The sequence below is a fragment of the Erythrolamprus reginae genome, chromosome 6, assembly GCF_031021105.1.
Source record: "Erythrolamprus reginae isolate rEryReg1 chromosome 6, rEryReg1.hap1, whole genome shotgun sequence".
Classification (NCBI taxonomy): domain Eukaryota; kingdom Metazoa; phylum Chordata; class Lepidosauria; order Squamata; family Dipsadidae; genus Erythrolamprus; species Erythrolamprus reginae.
The window spans coordinates 89,042,598-89,063,175 of record NC_091955.1 but is presented as its reverse complement, the minus strand read 5'-3'; the positions used below and the strand labels follow the sequence as shown (position 1 = coordinate 89,063,175).

At 37.9% G+C, this 20,578-nt stretch overlaps 1 protein-coding gene across 3 annotated transcripts in view; it reads left to right on the top strand.

Annotated features, from left to right (window-relative positions):
- The window catches only part of SLCO1A2 (solute carrier organic anion transporter family member 1A2), a 47,830-nt gene extending 38,790 nt beyond the window's left edge, over positions 1–9,040 (top strand). For all 3 annotated transcript variants that reach the window (XM_070754332.1, XM_070754331.1, XM_070754330.1), the window contains 4 exons: positions 2,435–2,619; positions 3,550–3,614; positions 6,243–6,360; positions 8,596–9,040. In XM_070754332.1, the coding sequence (XP_070610433.1) occupies positions 2,435–2,619; positions 3,550–3,614; positions 6,243–6,360; positions 8,596–8,836 (609 nt within the window). In that variant the 3' untranslated portion in view covers positions 8,837–9,040. The remainder of the gene's footprint in view (positions 1–2,434; positions 2,620–3,549; positions 3,615–6,242; positions 6,361–8,595) is intronic.
- Positions 9,041–20,578: the final 11,538 nt, after the last annotated feature.

Sequence of the window (20,578 nt, the reverse complement as noted above, 5' to 3'; positions counted from 1 at the left end):
GGAAAGTCTATACCACGGTTTTTCAAAAATATTAATTAAAAAATAGTTTGTGGGTTTTTCCCCTATACCACGGTTTTTCCCACCCGATGACGACATATGTTGTCGCCAAACTTTCGTCCGCCTTTAATAATTTTTTTTTAATAAACTTTAATAAATAAACATGGTGAGTAATAATCCAAATGGTTGCTAAGGGAATGGGAAATTGCAATTTAGGGGTTTAAAGTGTTAAGGGAAGGCTTGGGATACTGTCCATAGCCAAAAATAGTGTATTTACTTCTGCATTTCTACTTTGCGGAAATTCAACTTTCGCGGGCAGTCTCGGAACGCATCCCCTGCGAAAAGTGAGGGAACACTGTAGTGCCCTTACTTTCTGTACAGTATGCATAGCACAGGTGGGTTCACAATGGTTCTATTTTTTTTAATATAATTTTTTTATTGATTTTAAAATATAGAATATGAAACACACACACAACATACAACAAGTGCTCAGTGATTGGTGCGCACCACCAGACAAACATTCATACCCCTCCACCAAAATGGGGGTATTTCTTATATATACCATTTTAACTCAAGAGCAATATACCATATCTCTTTACATATTAGAATAGAATAGAATAGAATTTTATTGGCCAAGTGTGATTGGACACACAAGGAATTTGTCTTGGTGCATATGCTCTCAGCGTACATAAAATAAAATATACATTTGTCAAGAATCATGTGGTACGACACTTAATGATTGTCATAGGGGTCAAATAAACAATGAAGAAGCAATATTAATAAAAATCTTAGGATACAAGCAACAAGTTATAGTCATACAGTCAACATGGGAGGAAATGGGTGATAGGAATGATGAGAAAAACTAGTAGAATAGAAGTGCAGATTTAGTAGAAAGTCTGACAGTGTTGAGGGAATTATTTGTTTAGTAGAGTGATGGCGTTCGGGAAAAAATGTTCTTGTATCTAGTTGTCTTGGTGTGCAGTGCTCTGTAGCGACGTTTTGAGGGTAGGAGTTGAAACAGTTTGTGTCCAGGATGTGAGGGGTCAGTAAATATTTTCCCCGCCCTCTTTTTGACTCGTGCAGTATACAGGTCCTCAGTGGAAGGCAGGTTGGCAGCAATTGCTTTTTCTGCAGTTCTGATTCTCCTCTGAACTATAAAGTGATTCCAATTTATTCCTTGTAGCTTGGTCTCGGATTCTACTAACCATATATCGTCTTAATTTGTCCCATCATCCCATCAATTGTTGCAAATCAGTTTCATTAACTGAGTTCATCCTTTTGTCCATAATCACAAATTGAATATGATCCACCATGTGCCGGTAACAATTTTGCATTGTCCATTTTGTCGCATCCTTCGAACCCAAGACTATAACCAGCTGAGCGCTTTCTATCGCTGCTTGTTTTATTTCTCTAATTTCTCATATCGCATTGCTTTTAACTAATACTGCCATTTCCTTTGTAATTATCCATCTTGTATTTAACATCCTATTAATATCCTCTTGCACTTTTTGCCAAGGTTTACAATGGTTCTATAGAACCGGTAGCAAACCACTGGTGACATCACGATGAACCAGTTCTCTCAGTGCTGGTCCGTGGACGCTAACATCTTATTTTGGGATTTTTTAATATTTTTTTTATTTTTTTTATTTTTTTATTTTTTTTATTTTCTTTAATTTTTTTTAAATTTTTTTAATTTTTTTAATTTTTTTTATTTTTTATTTTTTTTATTTTTTTTATTTTTTTTATTTTTTTTATTTTTTTTATTTTTTATTTTTTTTATTTTTTTTATTTTTTTTATTTTTTTTATTTTTTTTATTTTTTTTATTTTTTTATTTTTTTTATTTTTTTAATTTTTTTTATTTTTTTTATTTTTTATTTATTTTATTTTTTTTATTTTTTTTTATTTTTTTATTTTTTTATTTTTTTATTTTTTTATTTTTTTATTTTTTTTATTTTTTTATTTTTTTATATATTTTATTTTTTTTTATTTTTTGGAATTTTTTGGAATTTTTGGAATTTTTGGAATTTTTGGAATTTTTGGAATTTTTTGAATTTTTTGAATTTTTGGAATTTTTGGAATTTTTGGAATTTTTTGAATTTTTTGAATTTTTTGAATTTTTTGAATTTTTTGAATTTTTTGAATTTTTTGAATTTTTGGAATTTGGGGGAGGGGAGATTTTTTCCTGGGTCTTTTCAGTTTCCAGCAGTGCACATGCATCGCCATCTTGTTTTCAGTTTTTTGGCAGTGTGTGTGTGCAACTTTTTATTTTTTGGTACTGCACATGTGCCCATGCATGAAGAGTAGTGGAAGTCCACAACTCTTAAAGTAGCCAAGTTTGAAGAGCTCTGCTATAATGCCACCAACAGTCTCCACTGGGGATTAAGAGCAAGCTACTCACAATGCAACCTTAACTTGTTTCTGCTGATGTTTTGACAGGTCCTTACAAACTGCTCCTGCATTTCAGGGCCAGAATTTCCATGGGGAAATGGTTCGGCCTTGCCAGGACAGTGCCACAGAGGGAAGACATGCGACACAATGCTGCATTATTTCTTAATTTTATCCTTAATCTGCTGTTTGATTTATTCATTTGGAGCCATGCCAGGTTACATGGTTCTCATAAGGTAAGAAAGGGGTATCTATCTCTATCTATCTATCTATCTATCTATCTATCTATCTATCTATCTATCTATCTATCTACCTACCTACCTACCTACCTACCTACCTACCTATCTATTGAATTTATGTCATCCCTCTCCGAGAACTCTACCTACTTACCTACTTACCTACCTACTTACCCACCTACCCACCTACCCACCTACCCACCTACCCACCTACCCGCCAACCCACCCACCCACCCACCGACCTACCTACCTACCTACCTATCTATCTACCTATCTATCTACCTACCTATCTATTGGATTTATATGCTACCCCTCTCCAAGAACTCTACCTACTTACCTATTTACCTACCAATCTATCTACCTATCTACCTATTGGATTTATATGCCATCCCTCTCCGAGAATTCTACCTACCTACCTACCTACCTACCTATCTATTGGATTTATATGCTGCCCCCTCCGAGAACTCTACCTACCTACCTACCTACCTACCTACCTATCTATCTATCTACCTATCTATCTATTGGATTTATATGCCACCCCTCTCCAAGAATTCTACCTACCTACCTACCTACCTACCTGCCTATCTATCTATCTATCTATCTATCTATCTATCTATCTACCTACCTACCTATCTACCTACCTACCTACCTACCTACCTATCTATCTATCTATTGGATTTATATGCCACCCCTCTCCAAGAACTCTACCTACTTACCTACTTACCTACCTACTTACCCACCTACCCACCTACCTAAACCCATTATTATTATGTACTATAGTACTATACTTGTTTGACAAATAAATAAATAAAAATAAAATAAAACTCTGTAAACCTCCTAGAGAAAGCTGTAAAGCACTACGAAGTGATTTTTGCGTCTAAGTGCTAATGCTTTTCTGATTCATTTCTCAAAACTACTCTTGTTCTCCAGATCCCTTAAACCTGAAGAGAAGTCATTTGGTGTTGGCCTCCACTCACTGGCAGAAAGACTTTTCGGTAAGAGAGAGCCGCGGTGGCGCAGTGGTTAGAGTGCGGTACTGCAGGCTGCTTCTGCTTATTGCTGGCTGCCTGCAATTTGGCAGTTCAAATCTCACCAGGCTCAAGGTTGACTCAGCCTTCCATCCTGGTGGGTAAAATGAGGACCAAGATTGTTGGGGGTGATAGGTAAACTCTGTAAATCGCTTAGAGAGGGCTGTAAAGCACTGTGAATTGGTATATAAATCTAAGTTAGCAATTCTTCTAAACAAATAATTCCCTCACCACTGTTTAAATTATTAACTAAGGCTGCATTACTATTACTATTATTTTTCTCATCATTCCCATCACCCATCTCCTCCCACTTATGACTGTAGGACTGTAACCTTTTGCTGGTATTCTTATGATTTATATTAAATATTGATTGTTTCCTCATTGCTTATTTGTACCCTATGACAATCATTAAGTGTTGCACCTCATGATTCTTGACAAGTGTCTCTTTTCTTTTATGTACACCGAGAGCATATGCACCAAAGACAAATTCCTTGTGTGTACAATCACACTTGGCCAATAAATAATTCTGTTCTGTTCCGTTCTTTTCTGTTCTGTTCTAATAATTCTAATTCTATTCTATTCTGCACAGATTACCACCTCATCTACTTTTCTGTCCCTGAACAAAAACAAAAAAGCGAGTACTGTATTTGTTTTAATTTCTAATTGTTTTATCAAAACTTAAAACATATGCTAAACCAGTGTTTCCCAACCTTGGCAACTTGAATATATTTGGACTTCAACTCCCAGAATTCCCCAGCCAGCAGGCTGGGGAATTCTGGGAGTTGAAGTCCAGATATAGAAACATAGAAACATAGAAACATAGAAGACTGACGGAAGAAAAAGGCCTCATGGTCCATCTAGTCTGCCCTTATACTATTTCCTGTATTTTATCTTACAATGGATCTATGTTTATCCCAGGCATGTTTAAATTCAGTTACTGTGGATTTACCAACCACGTCTACTGGAAGTTTGTTCCAAGGATCTACTACTCTTTCAGTGAAATAATATTTTCTCATGTTGCCTTTGATCATTCCCCCAACTAACTTCAGATTGTGTCCCCTTGTTCTTGTGTTCACTTTCCTATTAAAAACACTTCCCTCCTGAACCTTATTTAACCCTTTAACATATTTAAATGTTTCGATCATGTCCCCCCTTTTCCTTCTGTCCTCCAGACTATACAGATTGAGTTCATTAAGTCTTTCCTGATACGTTTTATGCTTAAGACCTTCCACCATTCTTATAGCCTGTCTTTGGACCCGTTCAATTTTGTCAATATCCTTTTGTAGGTGAGGTCTCCAGAACTGAACACTCTCCTTCAAATCTTCAAATTGCCAAGGTTGGGAAACACTGTGATAAACAATCCATCTTCTTTCTCCCAAATTTAGAGTCAGAGCATTGAATGTTTTATTTAGGTTCATAACATTTGACATGTCTGCTCTGAATTTGTAATGTCTTAATTTGGACTGTTTGCACATCAGTTTTTGACAGAAAGGAATAAGTCAGTTTCTGGACTGAGTAAACTCAGCTGGCTTTGTGCCTTAGGCAAAACTAGAACTCACAGTCTCTGGCAATCTCACACTACTTACCAGAGCTTACAAAACTTTTGCCAGACCCATCCTCGAATACAGCTCATCTGTTCGGAACCCATATCGCATCTCAGACATTAACACCCTTGAAAATGTCCAAAGATACTTCACCAGAAGAGCCCTTCACTACTCCACTCAAAACAGAATACCCTATGAGATTAGACTTTCAATCCTGGGCCTAGAAAGCCTAGAACTAAGACGCCTTAAACAAGATCTAAGTATTGCCCACAAGATCATATGCTGCAACGTCCTGCCTGTCGGCGACTACTTCAGCTTCAACCACAACAACACAACAGCACACAACAGATTTAAACTTAATATTAACCACTCCAAACTTGACTGTAAAAAATACGACTTCAGTAACCGAGTTGTCGAAGCGTGAAACTCATTACCAGACTCCATAGTGTCATACCCAAACCCCCAACACTTTACCCTTAGATTATCCAAGGTTGACCTATCCAGATTCCTAAGAGGTCAGTAAGGGGTGAGTACAAGTGCACTAGAGTGCCTTCCGTCCCCTGTCCTATTGCTCTCCTATATCTCCTATACCTTTCCTCTATTCCTATATCTCTTCTTCTATTCTTTCATTGATATATTCTATTCCTGTATCTTCTTTTCTATTATTTCTTAGATATATATTACTAAGAGTATCTCCTCTATAACCTTCATCATGTATTGTACTATGCGTATATAGATATATACCCACTAAAACCCTCATTGTGTATTGGACAAAATAAATAAATAAATAAATAAATAAATAAATAAATAAATAAATAAATAAATAAATAAATAAATAAATAAATAAATAAATAAATAAATAAATAAATAAATAAATAAATAAATAAATAAATAAATAAATAAATAAATAGTACAGTTAACTGGTTCTGGATACTAATAGCTTCCATCTAAAAGAAGAATACTGTATAAGAAAGCAGTTTTGTATTACAAATAGCAAAATATTGGGTAACTGAAAAATACTTTTCTTGTGTTTATGTCATATCCCATGTAGCTGGAATCCCATCACCAATTTATTTTGGAGCTATGATTGACAGCACATGTTTGAAATGGGGGACAAAGAAATGTGGTGAAGTAGGGGCATGTCGGATGTATAATACTGACAGATACAGGTATGGCTATTTCATATAATCCACCTCTACTTTTGCATCTAAGCTTTGCTTTCTTTATTGAATCGGGTCTAGCCTGATTGAATCATTCTGTCCAGACCCTCCACCGAACTAAGCTCACTATCTAGAAAGCAAAATTCTTGCAGATCCACCTGGTAGTAAGTGTTCTGTTGAGCTCTCTGGCAGAATCCTCCCAAAAAATCAGATACAAATTTCAGACACACACACGTTTGAAAATTCAAAACAATGTTCTTTATAACGAAAATTCACTTAAACCAAGCCCTCTTTTTGTATAGCAAAGAGCACTCATCTCCAAACAAACTGGTAATTGGTACAAGTCCCTTATCAGTTCTGAGATACTTAGCTTGCAGCTGTGAGGCAATTCACAGTCCTTCTTCTTTCACAAAGTGAAACACACTTTGCTCTGCTTTAGTTTCAAAGCGGGGGAAAATCAGCACACAAAAAGTCGAAGTCAGCAAGGCAGGCACGAAACACAATGATCAGATAATCCTCCACAATGGCCAAACCCATATGCTGCTCTTTATAGCAGTCTCACTAATTACCACAGGTGGCCTCATTTTCTTTGATAATAATCTCTCAGTTGTTGCTGCCTATGCATCACTCTCCACATGCATGGCTGTATCATTAACTCTTGTTCCGAATCCAAGGAGGAGCTAGATAATTGATCTCCTTCTGAGCTGTCTGCCACACTCTCCTCCTCCCTGTCACTCATGTCTTCCTGGTCAGAGGAGCCTTCATCATCAGATTCCACTGGGAACAAAACAGGCCTGTGGCATGTGGATGTCTCCCCCACATCCACAGTCCTTGGGGTAGGAGCTGGGCCAGAGCTAACCACAACAGTAAGTAAGGGATTACACTGTAGAATCCTAGGGAAAGGCTGTTGTACTTTGGTACTCATTTAAGTAAATTTAATAAAACAAGCAAAACAAACCAATATACAGTGATACCTTGTCTTACGAACTTAATTGGTTCCAGGACGAGGTTCATAAGGTGAAAAGTTCGTAAGATGAAACAATGTTTCCCATAGGAATCAATGGAAAAGCTATTAATGCACACAAGCCCAAAATTCACCCCTTTTGCCAACCGAAGCGCCCATTTTCGCGCTGGTGGGATTCCCCTAAGGCTCCCCTCCATGGGAAACCCCACCTCTGGACTTCCGCGTTTTTACAATGCTGCAGGGGAATCCCAGCAGGGGAATCCCAGCATCGCAAAAATGGGCGCTTCGCTGGCAACGGAAGTCCGGAGGCGGGGCATCTCAGTGGCGGCGGCGGGTTCGTAAAGTGAAAATAGTTCGGAAGAAGAGGCAAAAAAATCTTAAACCCCGGGTTCATATCTTGAAAGGTTTGTATGATGAGGGGTTCGTAAGACGAGGTATCACTGTATTAGTGAAGGCTTCAAGGTGAGGGTTCCTTACTGTCTTTGATCTTCTTTCAAATGGAACATTTCCAGACATATTTTTTTTAAATTTTTCTCTAACATAAAAAAACCCAATACAGTGTTCCCTCGATTTTCGTGGGTTCAAACTTCGCGAAAAGTCTATACCACGGTTTTTCAAAAATATTAATTAAAAAATACTTCGCGGGTTTTCCCCCTATACCACGGTTTTTCCCACCCGATGACGTCATATGTCATCGCCAAACTTTCGTCTGCCTTTAATAAATATTTTTTTAAATAAACTTTAATAAACAAACATGGTGAGTAATAATCTGAATGGTTGCTAAGGGAATGAAAAATTGCAATTTAGGTGTTTAAAGTGTTAAGGGAAGGCTTGTGATACTGTTCATAGCCAAAGATAGTGTATTTACTTCCGCATCTCTACTTTGTGGAAATTCGACTTTCGCGGGCGGTCTCGGAACGCATCCCCGGCGAAAAGTGAGGGAACACTGTACATAGTTTCCAACACAAAATCAAGCTTGTTATCAAACAATTTTTTTTTCTTTTTACTTTGTAATCATTCAATGGGGGCTCTTATATCTCCCTTTCACAAAAGGACTCTACAAACATAAAATATATATTCATAAACCTCTTAAAATATAGCTTTCCCCCATCCAATATTAAAACATTACAATAACCTACATTGCGACGAAATGTCACAATGCGCATGCAGCGCATCATTAGGAAGAGGAGCCCATGACTCCCGATCTGTTGGCCCGATCTGTTGTGGATTGAGTGGCCCGAGATCGCCTTGTATTAACGTGGTTCACATTGTCTTCCCAGATGGTTATACCTTGGGTTGCCCTGTGCTCTCCGCGGGGTGTCCTACGTCCCATGCGTCTTCATACTCCTCATTTTAAGGAAAGAGGCCAAGGCTCAGAAAAGGCAGGAGATGGAATTGGAAGCCAAAGAAGAAGAAAGTGAAGAAACGGAGAGGAAGGATATGGCTGCTTCTCAAAAATGTCCAGATCCCCAGCAAGAGGCAGTGACAGAAACAACAGCGAATGAAAATACAGACCTCTGAAAAGACTGATGGGGGGGGGGGGGGGGGGAGAGAGAGAGACTGTATCCCAAAGCAATGAGGGGTGGGCTGTGTTTCATGCCTTTGTGTTTCTCATCACAATATTTGAGGAATACACACGTTTAGTACTCCAGACAATAGCAGGCCATTAAAATAAGTACATTTCTACTGTTAAGGTTGTAAGAAATACATTAACTTCTAATACCCGGTTCTGATCTGCTAGTATTCTGTGTGTATGTGTGTAATTTTTTAATTTTAATTTTAATTTTAATTTTAATTTTAATTTTAATTTTAATTTTAATTTTAATTTTAATTTTAATTTTAATTTTAATTTTAATTTTAATTTTAATTTTAATTAATTTTAATTTTAATTTTAATTTTAATTTTAATTTTAATTTTAATTTTAATTTTAATTTTAATTTTAATTTTAATTTTAATTTTAATTTTAATTTTAATTTTAATTTTAATTTTAATTTTAATTTTAATTTTAATTTTAATTTTAATTTTAATTTTAATTTTAATTTTGTGATTTTGATTTTGATTTTGATTTTGATTTTGATAATTTTAATTTTAATTTTAATTTTAATTTTAATTTTAATTTTAATTTTAATTTTAATTTTAATTTTAATTTTAATTTTAATTTTAATTTTAATTTTAATTTTAATTTTAATTTTGTGATTTTGATTTTGATTTTGATTTTGATTTTGATTTTGATAATTTTAATTTTAATTTTAATTTTAATTTTAATTTTAATTTTAATTTTAATTTTAATTTTAATTTTAATTTTAATTTTAATTTTAATTTTAATTTTAATTTTAATTTTAATTTTAATTTTAATTTTAATTTTAATTTTAATTTTAATTTTAATTTTAATTTTAATTTTAATTTTAATTTTAATTTTAATTTTAATTTTAATTTTAATTTTAATTTTAATTTTAATTTTAAATACCCCCCCGTTTTTATTTCAAAATTTCTCAGAAGGAATGGAAGGAAATATGATGAACCCTGATGGATTTTTTAACATAGGGCTTAATTGTACAATCAGTCTCAAAAACCCAACATATCAAGTCTTTTCCCAGACAGGTGCTGATCATACCCCAAATTCCATAATATCAAGTTCCTGCATTTTACTTTCAGAGATCAGCTAGCATAGAAAAATGGTTTGATTCGGGTCCTTGTAAGCTAATTGACACATATATCTTTCTACTATTGGGGTCCTTGTTGCTGTTTTCTTGCAGATGTTTCACTGCCCAACTAGGTAACATCATCAGTGTTAGACCTCCAAGGACCCCACAGTCCAACTGCATAGCTCAACCAAGGTTGGACTACTGGGGGTTTGCAGGGGTTTGGGAGAACCTCCATCTTAAGTTCTGTGCAGTTCGGAGAACCCCACTCCTGATTGGCCCCGCCCACCTCACCCCTCCCCTCCCAGGAGTCCCCACGCCACCCAATTTGGATGCAGGGTGCATGCAGAGGCTCAGGGAGAGCAAAAACGGAAGTTCAAGAAGGGCCCATTTCTGGCCTCTAGGGAGCCTCCGGAGCCTGAGGAGGCCATCTTTGCCCTCCTGAGGCTCGAGGGCAAAACGCCTCCCTTGCTTTACTGTAGGAAGCTGACTAGGCCCACCCAGCAATGGGGCAGAGAATCCCTTGCTAAAATTTTTGAAGCCCAGCCCTGCTCAACTGAGCTGAGCCCCTCCGTTATGAAAGCAGCTTGCAACCCCTTGGTCTCTTCAGCCTTGAAAGACGGCGTTTAAGGGGTGACTTGATCGAAGTGTATAAAATCATGCATGGGATAGAAAAGATGGATAGAGAAAATTATTTTCTCTATCCCACAATACTAGTACGAAGGGGCCCTCCCTAAAGCTCATAGGTAAGAAAGCAAGGACAAATAAAGGGAAATATTTCTTCACCCAGAGGATCCTTGGTTGATGGAATTCACTTCCAAAAGAGGCTGTTGTCAGCCTGAATAGCTTCAAGGCAGGATTAAACAGATTCATGGATGTCAAGTGCATCGGTGGTTATTGAAACGGATGTCCATGTGCCGCCTCTATGTTGGTTGAGGCAGGCAGGGTTCCCTTGGGTACCATTTGTTGGGGGTCGAGGGAAAGGGAGGGTTTTGCCTTCTCTTTCTGCTCAAGATCCCCATGTACAATTGGTGGGCCCCTGTGTGACACAGAATGCTGGACTCAATGGGCTTTGGCCTGATTCAGCTTGGCTCTTCTTATGTTCTTGTGCTCTTCTATTGTCTGTCTGCTATTGCTGAATTCCTCCATATCATCAGCTATTCCTCTATTACAGTGTTTCCCAACCTTGGCAACCTGAAGATATCTGGACTTCAACTCCCAGAATCCCCCAGCCAGTGTTCACTGGCTGGGGAATTCTGGGAGTTGAAGTCCAAATATCTTCAAGTTGCCAAGGTTGGTAAACACTGCTCTATTATACATCATCACACACTCCCCTAAGTATTTACTCCTATGCTGGAATATAAGATAAGAAAAACCTCTTCCTCGACTTTTCACTCTACCAGTTTAGCTTTCAGGTTCAAAGGTGGGGATCTAATTATGGAATTAATTGCTTGGTTTGCAAACTAGAACAACAAAGATGATTAGGAGACTAGAGGCCAAAACATATGAAAAATGGTTGCAGGAATGCCGGATTTAGGTAGGTTGCAGGTATGGGTCCAAAGACAGGCTACAAGAATGGTGGAAGGTCTTAAGCATAAAATGTATCAGGAAAGACTTCATGAACTCAATCTGTATAGTCTGGAGGACAGAAGGAAAAACATGCCTGGGATAAACATATATCCATCCTAAGATAAAATACAGAAAATAGTATAAGGGCAGACTAGATGGACCATGAGGTCTTTTTCTGCCGTCAGACTTCTATGTTTCTATGTCTAATTTAATGAAAAGAAGGACTAGGGGAGATATGACAGCAATGTTACAATACCTAAGGACTGGTGTCCTAACCCTTCACCCCTCCACCCAGAGTTCGTGGCAAAGCATGAGTATGAAATGGAGGCTGACAGGGGGTCAAGTTCAAACTAGAGCCCTAGAGCCACTCAGGAGGAAATTTTTCCTTTTTAAAAAACTCTATGACCATGGTCAGCATACATCAATAAAACCAAGAAGAAAAGAAAAAAGATTCCAACAAATAGGTCCAGTAAAACAAACCACAATCACACATATAATAATATGTATGACATAACTTAAAAGCAAAGTTTATTTATAATGAAAGGAATAAACTGTTAATCTGGAAAAATGTAGTGATAACCGGGTCCAAAGACGGACTACAAGAATGGTGGAAGGTCTTAAGGATAAAACATATCAGGAAAGACTTAATGAACTCAATCTGTATAGTCTGGAGGACAGAAGGAAAAGGGGGGACATGATCGAAACATTTAAATATGTTAAAGGGAATATGTATAAGGTTTAGGAGGGAAGCGTTTTTAATAGGAAACTGAACACAAGAACAAGGGGACACAATCTGAAGTTAGTTGAGGGAAAGATCAGAAGCAACGTGGGAAAATATTATTTTACTGAAAGAATAGTAGATGCTTGGAACAAACTTCCAGCAGATGGGGTTGGTTAATCCATAGTAACTGAATTTAAACATGCCTGGGATAAACATATATCCATCCTAAGATAAAATACAAGAAATAATATAAGTGCAGACTAGATAGACCATGAGGTCTTTTTCTGCCGTCAAACTTCTATGTTTCTATGTTTCTATTATTCAAAGCACCAGAAGGCAGGACAGAGCCTTCTCTGTGGCAGCCCTGACCCTCTGGAACCAACTCCCCCCAGAGATTAGAATTGCTCCCACCCTCCCTGCCTTTTGTAAACTGCTTAAAACCCACCTCTGCCGCCAGGCATGGGCGAACTGAGATACACTCTCCCCCTAGGCCTTACAATTTTATGCATGGTATGTTTGTACGTATGATTGGTTTTTATATATATATAATGGGTTTTTAACTGGTTTTTTTTTAATATTGGATTTTGTTATTTACTGTTTACTGCTGTTGTTAGCCGCCCCAAGTCTGCGGAGAGGGGCGGCATACAAATCCAAATAATAAATAAATAAATAATAAAGCTACTGGACAGGAACTAATCAAGGAGAAAATCAAGGCAGAACTAAGGGGAAATTTCCTGCCAGAACCATTAGTCAGTGGAACAACTTGCCTCCAGAAATTGTGAATGCTCCAACACTGGAAGTTTTAAAGAAGAAATTGGACAACCATTTGTCTGAAATGGTGTAAGGTTTTCTGCCTAAGCAGGGGGCTGGATTAGATGACCTCCAAGGCGCCTTCAAACTCTGTCATTCTATTAGTCTGATGCAGCTACTAGAACCTAGTTCATAACCTGGATACGTTTCTTGTGGCTTTATTGTACAATTAAGTTTTATTGATGCAATTAATTAATGCTTTAGGGGCAGCCAAAATTTTTACTGCCACATCGCAGGCGTGGCTTATTTTGTGGGTGTGGCTTGATGGTCATGTGGCCGGGTAGGAGTGGCTTGCCGGCCATGTGATCAGGTGGGAGGGGCTTGACAATCATGTGACTGGGTGGGAGGGGCTTACTGACCCAGGTGTTTGGACTCTTTTTCAGTTGATTAAGTCACATAATTTGAATAGCCACAAAAAGGACTAATGATAGACAGCATTATTTGTTGAGGTAACAGTAACATTTTAAGTTTTTTTTTACTGAACCCACAAGGTTCAGTATGATAACAGATTAGGCAAGTAGCTCAATTTTCTTTCATTGCTATAAAAGTTCAGTTCTAGATAATTATTTAAATGATTAAAGCGTTTATGGGTAAAAACCATACTATTTAATTATTTCCTGTTTTAAAAGTAATTAAGGATCTTATTAAGGTACTAGAAAAGGAAGGACAAAAATATAAAAAACTATTAAGTATTCAATAAATAGTGCATAAACTTACTATACCCATTATTTATTTATTTATTTATTTATTGGATTTGTATGCCGCCCCTCTCCGGAGACTCGGGGTGGCTAACAGCAATAATAAGACAGTGTAGAATAATAATCCAATACTAAAAACGATTAAAAACCCATTAATATAAAAACCAAACATACATACAGACATACCATGCATAAAATTGTAAAGGCCTAGGGGGAAAGAGTATCTCAATTCCCCCATGCCTGGTGGCAGAGGTGGGTTTTAAGTAGCTTATGAAAGGCAAGGAGGGTGGGGGCAATTCTAATTTCTGGGGGGAGTTGGTTCCAGAGGGCCGGGGCCGCCACAGAGAAGGCTCTTCCCCTGGGTCCCTCCGTGGGTGCAGCAGCCAACTACTGAGGGGCAGAGAACAAGGTCTTATTTTTTAAATGATAATTTACCTTATTTTTACATTCCACGTGAGCAAAACCTACCATGCTGGGAAGAGAACATTCTAACCAAGTGCAGGACATTTCATTCTTCCTCTGCAACAGAAGATCTGATAGTGGAATGGCAATTTAATCCTCTGAGTTGACATGAATCGAAACTCGGTTGTTTGCTAGAAACTCTGATTTCTCTAAACTTATACATAAGTCTCCCATCAGACAAAATTTCTCCTTCGCCTCTTGGTTTTGCCAAAGAGGATTCAACAGGTTCCAGGTTTTATTATCTCGTAAACAGTAATGCATTCCACTTCCTCACAAGCAAGAATTAAAAACCTCTTCGGCGTTTCTCGTTACTTGCTTTGTGCCAAGATAACTCTGAAAGATACACTGTGTTAAGTTTCACAGCGCGGAGAAACAACTCTTTGTTATTTCAACACAGTCTGATCTCTCCCCCCACCCTCTGCTCCATTCCCCCCCCCGCAACCCTGAAGTTTGCCAAGAATTTTGCAGCTTTGCATGACTCTTAACTGAGCCAGAGAACGCTTCAGAAAATCTTAAGGCACCGAAAGTTTGTTTAACAGTTGGAAACAATTGGTCTACTGTAGAGAACATCTGCTTACCTCCTGCAGCCGAGACCAGTGATGACGAACCTATGGCACGGGTGCCACAGGTGGCACGCAGAGCCATATCGGCTGGCACATGAACCGTTGCCTTAGCTAACTCCAGTGTGTATGTGCATGCAGGCCAGCTGATTTTAGGCTCACACAGAGGCTCTGGGAGGGCGTTTTCAGCTTCCAGGAGGGTTTTGAGGGCGGGGAAAGGCATTTTCACTCTCTCCAGGCTCTAAGAACATAAGAACATAAGAAGAGCCATGCTGAATCAGGCCAAAGCCCATCGAGTCCAGCATTCTGTGTCACACTGTGGCCCACCAAGATCTTAAGCAGAAAGAGAAGGCAAAACTCTCCCTCTCCCTTGACCTCCAACAACTGGTACCCAAGGGAATCCTGCCTGTCTCAACCAACATAGAGGTGGCACATGGACATCCGTTTCAATAACCACCAATACATTTGGCACCCATGAATCTGTCGAATCCTGCCTTGAAGCTATCCAGGCTGAGAGCTGTCATGACCACTTCTTGATTTGAAAGCCCAAACAATAGAGCCCAAAGCCCAAAGAGCCTCAGTGGTGCAGTGGTTAGAGTACAGTACTGCAAGCTACTTCTGCTGATCACCGGCCGCCAGCAGTTTGGCAGATCGAATCTCAGTAGGCGCAAGGTTGACTCAGCCTTCCATCCTTCCAAGGTGGGTAAAATGAGGACCCAGATTTTTGGGGGCAATATGCTTACTCTCTGCAAACTGTTTAGAAAGGGCTGTAAAGCACTTTGAAGCGGTATATAGGTCTAAATGCTATTGCTAATAGTATGAATTTTAATTTGAGGTTTCCTTAAAACAGGCTTATGTGTTCAGGCTTATGCAAAAGCTTGCAAAAAAACCCAGGCTACTTTAATAAACTAGCAAGAAGGATGTTATATTTGTAGCCATCTGCAAACCAAAACATTTTTCAGAGCATGCATGGCGGGCCCCAGGGGAAGAGCCTTTTCTGTGGCGGCCCCGGCCCTCTGGAACCAACTCTCCCCCGGAGATTAGAACTGCTCCCACCCTCCCTGTCTTTCGTAAACTACTCAAGACTCACTTAAGCCACCAGGCATGGGGGAGTTAAGATATTCCTTCCCCCTAGGCCATTACAAGTTATGCATGGTATGTTTGTGTGTATGTTTGGTTTTATAATAAGGGTTTTTAGTTGTTTTATTAATTGGATTGTTACATGCTGTTTTTTATCATTGTTGTTAGCCGCCCCGGGTCTACGGAGAGGGGCGGCATACAAATCCAATAAATAAGTAAGTAAGTAAGTAAGTAAGTAAGTAAGTAAGTAAGTAAGTAAGTAAGTAAGTAAGTAAGTAAGTAAGTAAGTAAATAAGTAAATAATTAATTAAGTAAATAAATAAGTAAATAATTAAGTAAGTAAATAAATAAGTAAGTAAATAAGTAAATAAATAAGTAAATAAATAAGTAAATAAATAAGTAAGTAAATAAATAAATAAGTGGAAAATCTTTGTGGTCCAAATCTTTTTTCAGATGCATTCAAACGTAACCTTCCTGCATTTTGCCCATAACCTGCAGGATTCAATTTATTTGTTTATTTAAAAGATTTGTATAGAGTGTCCTATAGTTTTAAAAAAATGTATACATCATTCCCATCATTCTCACTATCTCGGCCTCGCCTCCCTTGCTATGTTTAATGCATAAATAGAGCAAATGGATTAAGATAAATCTAATCCGTTTACCCGTTTTGCTTTTTGAAGATTTTTTTTGTTTGAACCTGTCTTTCTCCCTCGAAATAATCCCAGTAGATTAAATCACTAGATCGTTTGAAAAAGAAAATAGGATTTATTTTTTTTTAAGTGTAAGTTATACCGTAGAAAACACCTGTGTTGCATCACCCATGGGGGGGGGATGTCTTTTCAAAAAGTATGCCCATAAGTAGGAAGAAAAGTAATCTACGAATAAAATCAAATTTTCCCTTTAAAGAAAACTTGTTTTATTTCCTTTTCCCTGCCCTCTAGTGGCTATATATGAAGATGCTGGAATTTAAATGCTCAGTTTGCCCAAGAACAGCGTTTTTCAACTTTGTCGACTTAAAAATGGGTGGGCTTCAACTCCATGCTGGCTGGGATTCCTGAGAGTTGAGTTCCAGCCATTTTCAAGTTGCCAAGGTTGAGAAGGGATTAATATTAGATGCATGTACATGAAAGGGGTTAGCATCTTTGAAGATGAGGTTAGCATCTTTGGCTAGCATCTGCAGGAGAAGTACAATGGTACCTCTACCTAAGAACGCCTCTGCTTAAGAACTTTTCTAGATAAGAAACGGGTGTTCAAGATTTTTTTTGCCTCTTCTCAAGAACCATTTTCTACTTAAGAATCCGAGCCTGGAAAAATTGCCCAGGAAATTTGAGAGCAGAATGAAGGCCCGGCCAGTTTCCTGCCATTCCTCCTGGGTTTCCCTTCCTGCGCAGTGTATGGGAGGCAGCCTCACACCAGGTGTATGGAAGGCATGTGCTCCTCCTCGCTGCTTCAGAGTCCCTCTTTTTTTTTTTAAGCCTTAAAGTTTTGGATTTTTTTGAGTCCCCTCACCTCACCTTCTTCCTTCGGCAGCGACTGTCCTCCTCCTCTTCCTCCTCCTCCTCCTACATAGAAGATTGACGGCAGAAAAAGACCTCATGGTCCATCTAGTCTGCCCTTATACTATTTCCTGTATTTTATCTTAGGATGGATATATGTTTATCCCAGGCATGTTTAAATTCAGTTACTGTGGATTTACCAACCACGTCTGCTGGAAGTTTGTTCCAAGGATCTACTACTGTCAGCAAAATAATATTTTCTCATGTTGCTTCTGATCTTTCCCCCAACTAACCTCAGATTGTGCCCCCTTGTTATTGTGTTCACAGTCCTATTAAAAACACTTCCCTTCTGAACCTTATTTAACCCTTTAACGTATTTAAATGTTTTGATTGTGTCCCCCCTTTCCATTCTGTCCTCCAGACTATACAGATTGAGTTCATTAAGTCTTTCCTGATAAGTTTGATGCTTAAGACCTTTCACCATTCTTGTAGCCCGTCTTTGGACCCGTTCAATTTTTTCAGTATCTTTTTGTAGGTGAGATATTTGTAAGGAGATATTTGTTTAAGCTGTATTGAAAGTACTGTATATGATGTTGTAAGCAAGTTTTTTTATGATGGAGAAAAGTAAAAAACTTTTGGAAAAAAAGAGAAGTCTTCTACAGGTGTAATCTCTATCTGTACCTGTCAATCAGCTGCTATGATACTTGTATTGTGCAATGGAGTTAGATAGGTGGATCCCCGGTAAAGTGGAGAAAGGCATTCCTGAAGGTACCAAGAGTTTAATTTAACTGTATCAAAGTATGAATGTTGTAAGAGTCTTAAAACATATTTAGGGTCAAATGAGTTGTTGGCCAGAGACCAATCCTGGGGCTGAAAAGCAATAAAGAGGTTTTCTAAGGATTTGGTGCTGTGAATAAGTACGTTTCTGAAGAGTCCAAGTGGTGTTTAATCATTATTCCCTTCCAAAAGTTTCAATGCAATAATTTAACAGAGGCCAAATAAGTTAAATGGGATACTTTTCACCCTAGGTGAATGAAGAAATGAAACAATGAAGACCACAGTGCCCTTTCCTGAGACAGACTGCACCATTTTTGTAAATTTGCAAATGGACCTCGATTGTTACGGTGTGATCGTTATGATTTGAGGCCCTGGGTTGCCTTGGGTCTATGATTAGCAGAATGTTCTTCTCAAGGTCTCTTGGAGATGGGTGCAGCTGGGCCAAAAATTGCTGGAATTAAATTCTTTACATGACCAGTTGCATCCTTTTCCTTAATGAAATGTTCAATCTTTCGGTCCTTCGGGAAAAGGCAGGGTGCAAATAAAAGAATGCCAGCCAAATAATGAAAGATATAATAATAAGGATTTAGTTAAGTGTCGAATTTCCATCCTGTTTTTGCTTAGCAATTTTCTACAAAAGAGGTAATAATATAACAACAACTACAACAACAACAGCAGCAATAATAATAATAATAATAATAATAATAATAATAATAATAATAATAATAATAATAAGACTCTGGCTTATGCTTATGCCAGTGAAAGTGGTCCCAGTGGTACTTGGCACGCTGGACGCAGTGCCAAAGGAGCTTAGCAGACATTTGAAAACCATCAGAATTGACAAAATCTCCATCTGTCAATTGCAAAAGGCCGCTTTACTGGGATCAGTATGCCACACGAATCCCAGCGACAGGTTAGGTCTCACAGAGTTGGCCTTCTCTGGGTTCTGTCGACAAAACAGTGTCATCTAGCGGCACCCAGGGGAAGAGCCTTCTCTGTGGCAGCTCCGACCCTCTGGAATCAGCTCCCCCCGGAGATTAGGATTGCCCCCACCCTCCTTGCCTTTTGCATACTCCTTAAAATTCATCTCTGTCATCAGGCATGGGGAAATTGATTCCCTTGGGCCGTTTCCACTTTATGTATGGTTTGTATGAGATGTATGTTTTTATATTAATGGGTTTTAAATTGTTTCAATTTTGGATTTGTATTGTTTCTGTTGTTGTGAGCTGCCCTGAGTCTTTGGAGAGGGGCGGCATACAAATCTAATAAATAAATAAACAAACAAACAAACAAACAAACAAACAAACAAATAAATAAACAAACAAACAAACAAACAAACAAACAAATAAATCAGCACAAATAATTTGCTGCTAGGTGCTTGGGAAGCACCCGACTGGTGATGAAATACGAAATCCAGCATAGTGATCTTGCTTGCTGTGTTGTATTGACATAATAATAATAATAATAATAATAATAATAATAATAATAATAATAATAATAATAATAATAATAATAATAATAATAGCCCTTCTGGGCTCTGAGTATGTTTTTACTATTTCAATAAATGAGTTTGAATGTGTATAATTTTAGAAGAGCTGTGTGTGTTTGTATACACATAACATTTATATAGTAAATAATGTATATTTTTGTGTGCCTGTGTGTAATATGTATGCACACATGTGGCATATAAAGAATATATTTTGGATGTTCAGTAATAGTCAATAGTTAGGGAAATTGTACCTCTTTGAGGCAAGAAGAGGCCAGGCACCCTAACCCATACCCTTGAGGTGAGTGACATCAAGTTGGCCACCTTTACGCCAGTCACATGACTTTTAAGCCACTCCAGTCACATGATTGTCAAGCCACTCCCACCTGGTCACATGGCTGGCAAGCCACACCCACAAAACAAGCCATGCCCACAGTGTGGAAGAAAATAATAATGATAAAAATATAAACAATTTTAAACATGTTCTTGTCTCTCATATGTTGGATGCTAAAAGGAAATTCCCACAACTGGGAATGCCTGTGGGAAGAGATTAAATTAATTAAATTAAATTAAATGGGCCTGCAAAGCCGCCTTAAGTCCTTCGAGATTGGGCGGCATACAAATCTAATTAAATAAATAAATAAATGAAGAAGATGGCTTGTCAGATAACCCAATTCCAAAGTATGTGCTTCTGTTGAAACTGGCGTTGTCAATTGTTTCAGTAGTGGAGTAACACAAGCGTGCCGTATATTACAACATCTAGATCAAGGACAATGATAACTTCTAATGGAAAATGAAGGCATGTCAACCTTAAGTGAAAGACTGGCTAAATCTCAATGGAGCTTTCTCATAGATGTTTTCTTTATATTTCCCAGTCTAGTCTATTAATCTGGGATTTCCTCTTGGTCTCCTATCCCAGTACTAACCACGTCCAGACCTGAGTAGCAACTAGAGACCAAACA